This window comes from Botryllus schlosseri, chromosome 16, assembly GCF_051294905.1.
Source record: "Botryllus schlosseri isolate E-star chromosome 16, Bs_hap1, whole genome shotgun sequence".
NCBI lineage: Eukaryota > Metazoa > Chordata > Ascidiacea > Stolidobranchia > Styelidae > Botryllus > Botryllus schlosseri.
The window spans coordinates 19,295,290-19,303,146 of NC_137251.1; the positions used below are offsets into that span (position 1 = coordinate 19,295,290).

General features: G+C 39.0%; 1 protein-coding gene across 7 annotated transcripts; it reads left to right on the plus strand.

Annotated features, from left to right (window-relative positions):
• Positions 1–203: 203 nt before the first annotated feature.
• LOC145458901 (uncharacterized) lies at positions 204–7,603 on the plus strand. 7 transcript variants are annotated; one of them, XM_080337409.1, is made up of 5 exons: positions 251–2,974; positions 3,321–3,500; positions 3,734–3,922; positions 5,166–5,253; positions 6,198–7,603. In XM_080337409.1, exons 3-5 carry the CDS (start codon positions 3,817–3,819, stop codon positions 6,244–6,246), a joined length of 243 nt encoding a protein of 80 aa, XP_080193535.1. In that variant the 5' UTR covers positions 251–2,974; positions 3,321–3,500; positions 3,734–3,816; the 3' UTR covers positions 6,247–7,603. The 7 variants fall into 7 exon arrangements, 4 of the variants coding, with proteins under 4 accessions (XP_080193533.1, XP_080193532.1, XP_080193535.1 ...); XM_080337407.1 differs by lacking the exons at positions 3,321–3,500; positions 3,734–3,922 and having other exon boundaries at positions 204–1,560; positions 2,865–2,974; XR_013921223.1 differs by lacking the exons at positions 5,166–5,253; positions 6,198–7,603 and having other exon boundaries at positions 206–1,560; positions 2,865–3,083; positions 3,734–3,879.
• The last annotated feature ends 254 nt before the right edge of the window (positions 7,604–7,857 follow it).

Genomic DNA, 7,857 nt, shown 5'->3' on the forward strand with positions numbered 1-7,857 from the left:
AAAAAAAGACATTTGAGTATTGGTCTTGATTAGTTGAAATACTGAGGTATAATTTCAGTTCACAGCTCACACGATTTCCGAATCCGTGGTTGGAAAACAGGAAATTTTAGTTCACGGTCCTCGATTTCAGTATCCGTCGTGATTGGTTGCAGAACGACGGTAAAATTTCAGTTCACCACTCACACTATTTCACGGTCCGACGTGATTGGTTAAAAAAACGGAAGTTCTACTTCACTGCTCACGTGATTGCCGTATGCGTTAACGATTGGTTTGAAAAACTTTCAGTGCCGGGAAGCCACTTCCATCGGCGATCACTACGCGGCCAGAAAAGTTGGCGAACTGAGTGTAGAGTTTATTACCGGCTGACGGTTATTGATCGTATTTGTCCAGTTAGTAGAGCATGCATTTCACATCAGTTTTCATCGGGGAAAGTGTTTCCGATTCATATGCGCGCCTACGGGGTGTGCATAGTTGGTGTGCTGCATTTAACTGCAGTACGGTAACGTGTGGCGTGTGGAGGCAGCATATCGTTTAGCACTTACCATATATAGCTTCAGAGTGCATACGGTAACCAGTCGATTACAGTATATCATGTTGGGGAATGTCTTAGCTTAACTATGTAAATAATGAACCTAAGAAAGTTGAGCCGGTTGATATATTAGGAAGATGTGTATACCATGCCAATATGTTGCATTTTGTCAAATGCAAGATATGGAGGGACAAGTTTGCTCTGTAAAATTATGTGACAAATACGGCAAAAAAGAATTAATGTTGTCAATCAGGATCAAGATGGTACAATATTTTTCTATGAAGATTTTGACGGGCACTGTCACATTTGTGGTATCCTCAAGTCAGGCTTTGGGCGATATTTACACTGTTATTCCTGTGAGGCTATGACGGAAACCGGTTTCCTTTGTGTTTTACAACCTGGTGAAATATTTTACCAGAGACTCTCTAATTTACCGGTATACTGTATTGGTAAATTACAGTATGGTGAGCAATGTTCCCTCTAATTTTTGACGAGTCTGCGCACACTCACGAACTCACTGCGCAGACCCTTGGACAACACTGCGTAAAGACTAAAAAAAGGTCATCATATCGGATTTTTTGTGCGCAGAGACCGTGTTAGCACTGCGCATTTGTGCATGTGCGCAGCTTAGAGGGAACATTGATGGTGAGATGGCTACATTAGACTGCATCATAGAATATGTTTCAAAGTTTAATAGTGAACTATATGCCGATAGAGAAAAGTACCGGTAATTAAAATTGCGTAATTTTGAACATGACGTTCTATTTTTCAGATTCATCAGACTGGTTAGCGATTTATTACTCTTGTGCTATTAAATATGAAAATGCTGATCATCCATGGTAATATTAGAAAGGTGATCACAGTTGATCACTTATCTGAGATTTATGATGTTGTGAGATGTGCAGTTCGTAGTACCATCTTGAACAGAAAATTCACTACGGAATATTACGACAAGTCGCTTGAATTGAACGGCGATTTTTATGAATTGTCTGCCAAAGATATGGGACAATATGACTGGTTTGACGATGGAAGTGAGTAATTATATTCTATGCATGTCAACAGAATTATCGTCGTAAAGCGATGATCATGGTAATCATACTGTACTAAAATTATCTTGTCTTGTTCGATATCTGTAATAGAAACGAATATAGATTTTTAGCCAAAATCACGCCGTGTTATGCAGGGCTTTAGAGCAGCCGCAAATTTAAACTGCTCCTGCTCTAGCTGCTGCTCCGGCTCTGAAATTATTGCATTGGCCTGTCTATATCAGGGGTGGCCAACCCGTGGGCCAAATATGGCCAGCGAGAGGGTTTTGCGTGACCCGTGAGCTAATTTCCTATTATATTATCGAAAATGAATTGCTCAGATTGTGAACTTGCAATGCCAACAAAAAATTACAATTCTGGCTGCGACACTTGGGATGTTGATGACTAAAATATCAGTTCCGACGCATTGGCAGATCCAGGGTCCAGTCACCTTTTCAGTAAGTCGTCGTACATTATAATAAAGTAAAATAGCAGCGAAATTTTTCTTCACGCTTTGCGTGTTTAATTTTCGCACGATTTCTTGCTTGGTAGCCTACCCCCTACTGAAAACGAAAAAAACGCCTATTTTATCCGATTGAGTCTAACTGTATTTGCAATTACGGGAGAAAGTCTTTTCGCGTTTGCGCTCGCATAAAGATCGTCAATGGTGAAATGGCGATATCGATGTGGCCAGACGCCAAATAGTCGTGTCCTTGCAAACTGAGTCTAGCGGGCGGTATACAATAGACCCGCAATACTCGAGTAATAATATTATTGACCTTGTTTATTTATAAATTTCGAAAATTTTATTCGCTTGGCGTGGCTAGTGGACCGCGAACTCGCTCGTCAATTGCATGTGGCCCTTCAGCCGAAAAGGTTGGCCATTCCTGGTCTATATAGATTACTAATCTACCATAGGTTAGTACTTTTTTGTTTCCCGAATAGAATATGTTGGAATATGTTGATATGAACTTCTTCAACGAATATGTGATGTTCTCCTGGGGTGATTTTATTTTTATCTAAAAACCGAAGATTTTGACCGATAAAATCGGACATTCTGACAATTTTGACATTTTTAACCCTATAAATCTTAATTTTGATGAAATTGTGATCTCGTATATGTAAATTGCCTGTTTTCCCCCATTACCTTAGAATTTTAGGCTACTGCTTATCTTCATTTCTGGTTGGAACTGTCTGTTCTTACGAAATAGTTAGGCCTAAAAAAACTTTTGCTCTTTCTGCAATAAATTGACTCGCTATTACCGGCAAGCTGATAATTCGCTGGGCTTTAATGAAGATATTTATTACAGAGTCAACCTGCATCGGTATATTCTCCAGAAGACGAGCGCAGCATCGAGGTACAGCAGAAAGCAATAAGTGTCAAGTGGGCGAAAAGACTACGTGACAAGAAAAGATTCAGGTTAGGATGAAAAGAACATTTGAATCGTGTCATGAGGCCATTTTGAATGGGATATCAACACAAAGTCTGTTCGAGATTTAGCCGATGTTGATCGATGCGCATTGGGCAGGTATAAAGCAGTGTTGGGATCAAGTCACTGATAATGACATCCCCTTACCACGTTCATGCAATATGCTAGTCCTACAACGTATGCAATGCATGCACCAATTATTGACGATTATTATCAATGTGTAATATCATACAGCAGGGGCGGCATTACATTCCAATTTTTCAATGTTGGTGACACACATCTCAGAAGTTTGTACAAACTTAATCCAAACCTTACTTCAACTATGCCACATTGCAGGGATCATGGAAAGACAAGCTCTGCAACAAGTTGAGGGAATGGAGAAGACACCATGAAAAAGAAGTTCTCATCTTAAACTTGGAATAGCAGAAGCATGGACGCTTTGGCAAGCGGAAATCTCAGCAGCTTGTGGAAAAATCTAGTCAACGCTGCAAGAATTCTCGAGTCACAACATACAATGTGAGCATTTTAGTATCTTGCTTTCTTGATCTAGATATCCTCAATATGAATATTTTGATATGATACTGATAACGCCAACAGACAATGTTACGTCTAATTTTTCTCGTGTCTGTGCGCATGCGAGCAGCTTAGAAGGAACATTGGCAAGAAGTAGCACCTTGCACCGATAACCGGTCATGTTTTGATTAGGATCTATTTTGTCCTACAGAGTCAACATGTATAACTCTCCACAGACGACGAGCGCAGCATCGAGATACATCAAAACGCAATAAGAGGCAAGTGGAGAATACCTCACAAGGAAACGATTCTGGATAGGATGAAAAGAACATTCGAATCGCGTCGCGAGGCCATTCTGAATGGGATGTCAACACAGTCTGCTGGAGATTTACCCGATCTTGATCGATGCGCATTGGGTACCGTAGGTATAAAGCAGTGTTATGATCAAGTCACTGACGGCACAATCCCTCGGCATTTGTGGCATGCGCAATCATTTTTCATGACACAACAAATTACATATATATTATAACTAGGGCCATTTTTATATGACCTTAGAAAATCAATAATATGACTTTATTTTTTGGAAAATATGAATTTATGTGAAAATGGTGTAGTTTTACATGCAAATATCGGCACTGACGGAACTAAAGAGTAAAACCTATGCAACAACAGTTATACACGTCCATTTTTTATTCTAAATCACTGTTGCAGTACAGTAGCAGTGTGAAATGTTAAAGTCTTTGAAGTTACGATTCAGACGTAAAATGACTTTGGCAAGGAAAGTGAGAGCTCCACAAACGCTGATGTGGGTTGCCACTTCTGCAGGGGTGCATAAAGCGCTGGTGAAATGTCTTGTATTTGCAGCTCCATTATTTGTTAAACCTCGTTTTTGTCCAATCGCTTCTTAATGTAAATTTTGAGCTTTATGACCTAATCAGGAAAATGTGACTTCATAGCTTTAATATAGCTCAAAGGGATACGGTTTTGTGTTGAAATTGATTTCACGACTTCCTGATGCATAGAACGAAATATGGCTTTGAATGGCCCTAATTATTACCATGGGTTAGCAAAAAGTGAAGTCAGTTTTCAAAATGTATAAAACTCGTCAGTGACCTAAAGATACTTTTTAAATTAACATACATTGTTCTTTTTGGGCAGATTGTAGTTTTCTTGAAGAATTTTTTAATCGCACATACTTCCAAACGTAGACATTTCTTCCTTAGATATAAAGGCGACCAACCCTCGGCCTGCAAGGCGATTCTAGAAATTGATTATAATATTTATTAGTACTCGCAGAAATATTGTCAGTGGCGAAACCTTTGCACAACGCGATGTACGCAGCCTCGCCGCAACCTTGATATTTTTATGTCCAAGCTTGGAATATTCCTTGTCAAATGAGCCCAGAGGTATACAAAGACGACCTGCAACTCCTTGCAGGACATGACTGCACACTTGCTTGTCGTAACATAATTGTCATCGAATTTGCTGCGTAGTAATATATGTCATGTTTTCACCCTTGCCCAACCGTGTTACCTCCTGTCAGATGACTGAAAATCTTTATCACCATTAGAGGGGCCCGCGCAAGGTTTCAAAGTCGCTGATTTACTTTACGACGTCGCAGTCGCGTCAAAACATACATTGAGTTGATTTCTGACACTTCTCGTTCAGGTCGTCAAAAACTGGGGTGGATGGTCGGGATCCCAACGATCTTCAATTCTTCAATGACAACTATGGCAGCTTCCTGTTTGTTGACAAAGTAAGTTGTTTGGTGTATGTGAAAGCATTATGTCACTGTGTTGTGGACACAAGCAAATCGCATGGCTAACTGCCATCAGGCTACATCATTCACATCATACAAAAAATGCAATTTATGGCACTATTAACACTGTATTGTTGTATTAACACTGTATTTGATAAAAATTGGTATCTCGACAGGTCACTGTAAATCGAAAGAATGATGTAATCCAATATCAGTGAGTAACGAGATTTTCTGATGTCCATGCTACTGTAGGACACTATGGTGAAATTGTCACTAGTCTATGGCGTCCAATCAAAGAAGATGATGTGAAACCAATATTGGCCCCTCCTATTTCACTTAAAAAGTTGCAGTGTTACGACTGATGCTAAAATCATTCCACTCTGGGTACCATTATGCTCGCTCGATATCCTTGAAAGCACCATCACGTACGATCGTTTTCTTACCTCTTTGCATGACCCTGACTCGCGCGGTAATGACTTATTAGGTAGGCTTACCATATTTTGGAAATCTAAAAAGAGGACACTTTTTCAGAAATTTGAGACTTGCAAAACCGGAGAAGAATTCTCAAAAATCGGTGAATTTTGCCCACTTTGTGACCGGTTGACTGGAAAATTTTTAAAAAGGTCAACTTTTCGCTCAGAGCTCCAATCACCGTTTTTCACTCCGAAATACCCGCCATAGAGTCACTTCTGTGCTAATTTACGGCATATCACTCGCATTTCGCTCTAAATGTGACCTAAATTTTCAAAAAAGAGGACAAAATCTCAAAAAAGAGGACAAAAGGGCGTCCTCCGAGGACACTTTTAAAAAAGTCAAGAAAGAGGACAAATCCTATTGAAAGAGGACGCATGGTAACCCTATTATTAGGCCTCATACTCAACTCAATTCTTAATCTCAGACCACATCGATAGTACTAAGCTAATATCATTTTTATTTATCAGGAGCCAAAGAATTATATCCGACGATCAAGTACAATACGATCCTGAATGAATGGAAAGTTCTCTTCTATGGCAAAGTTATCAAATGGGTCAGAAGCTTTCATCATGCTATGGCCATAATACTGGCAATATACTGGCTGTTCCAACATCAAGTTCGCTCCATCAGCCTCTAATTGATGGTCCGTCGTCACGAACTTTCCTTCGAAACTTCCGAACGTTAAGTACACTGCGGCTGTCTCGAAACTTTGTAACGTTAGGTAGACTTTGGCTGTTCGTAGTAAATTAATTTGAATAATTCACCAAGGACAGGTCAACATTTTTAGCCGTTATAATTCTTGTGTCATTGCATTAGGTACTCGGCGCCTTTCACTGTGACAATTTGTAATAACTTGATTAATCGAGGACCGGTCAATGTTTCAAGCCGGTATATTAATTCTTGTTTCATTACATACGTTTCGAAACTTTCTAACGTTAGGTGTGGCTGACTGTGGCTATTCATTGTAATTTAATTTGATTAATTTATTGAGGATGGGTCAATGATTTTAGCCGTTATTATAATTCTGGTTTCATTACATATGTCCAAAACTTCAAAACATTAGGTACAAGGCGGCTTCCACTGTGGCTTTTTGTAGTAAATTCATTGATGACGGGTCAATATTTTTAGCTGTTGTTGTAACAATTCTTCTCTCATTGTATAAATTCCAAAACTTCTTAACGTTAGGCTCTCTGCGGCTTACACTGTGGCTTTTTGTAGTAAATTAATTAATTTATGAGGGGCCAATATTTTTAGCCGTTGTTGTAAGAATTTTTCTTTCATTGCATAAGTTTCAAAACTTCTTAACGTTAGGTACTCTGCGGCCTGCTCTGTGGCTTTTTGTAGTAAATTAATTCATTGATGACGGGCCAATGTTTTTAGCCGTTGTTGTAATAATTCTTCATTCATTGCATAAGTTTCAAAACTTCTTAACGTTACGCACTCTGCAGCTTACACTGTGGCTTTTTGTAGTAAATTAATTCATTGATGACGGGCCAATATTTTTAGCCGTTGTTGTAATAATTCTTCATTCATTTCATAAGTTCCAAAACTTCTTAACGTTAGGCACTCTGCGGCTCACACTGTGGCTTTTTGTAGTAAATTAATTCATTGATGACGGGCCAATATTTTTAGCCATTGTTGTATATAACTCTTCTTTCATTGCATAAGTTCCAAAACTTCTTAACGTTCGGTACTCTTCGACTTACACTGTGGCTGTAAGTAGTAAATTAATTGCGCCATGACATGTCAATATTTTTAGCCGTTATAGTAATTCTTATTTCATTACGTATTATCCGAAACTCTCGCCATTTCAGAATTTTTCTTGTTTTGATGCATTTGTTCTCAATATACCATCATTTGATCCAACACTGAATTGCTTGTTTTAATTCATATCCTGGCTACAGATTTTGTGCCAGTCGGTCCAAGGTGAAAGGTCAATTGAAGTCTCAGGTCAGACGTGTTTTCGAGATTACATGACGGGCAGAAACATGTTAGGCAACAGGTGGAACCGAACCTGTCGTATGGTTTTACATGATGGACATGTATTAAGAGGTACCAGGTGTAAACATGTCTATGGACACCTTTATTTTTTACAGTGTAGAAACGTTATTTATCCTTGACATAATA

What these genes read in the sequence shown, in the direction of transcription:
- LOC145458901 (XM_080337406.1), top strand. Translation starts at nt 1,510, where the DNA reads ATGAATTGTCTGCCAAAGATATGGGACAATATGACTGGTTTGACGATG. An exon ending in TGACTGGTTTGACGATGGAA is followed by an intron (nt 1,561 to 2,864) that starts GTGAGTAATTAT and finishes TATTTATTACAG; the next exon opens with AGTCAACCTGCATCGGTATA. An exon ending in CGTGACAAGAAAAGATTCAG is followed by an intron (nt 2,975 to 5,165) that starts GTTAGGATGAAA and finishes CTTCTCGTTCAG; the next exon opens with GTCGTCAAAAACTGGGGTGG.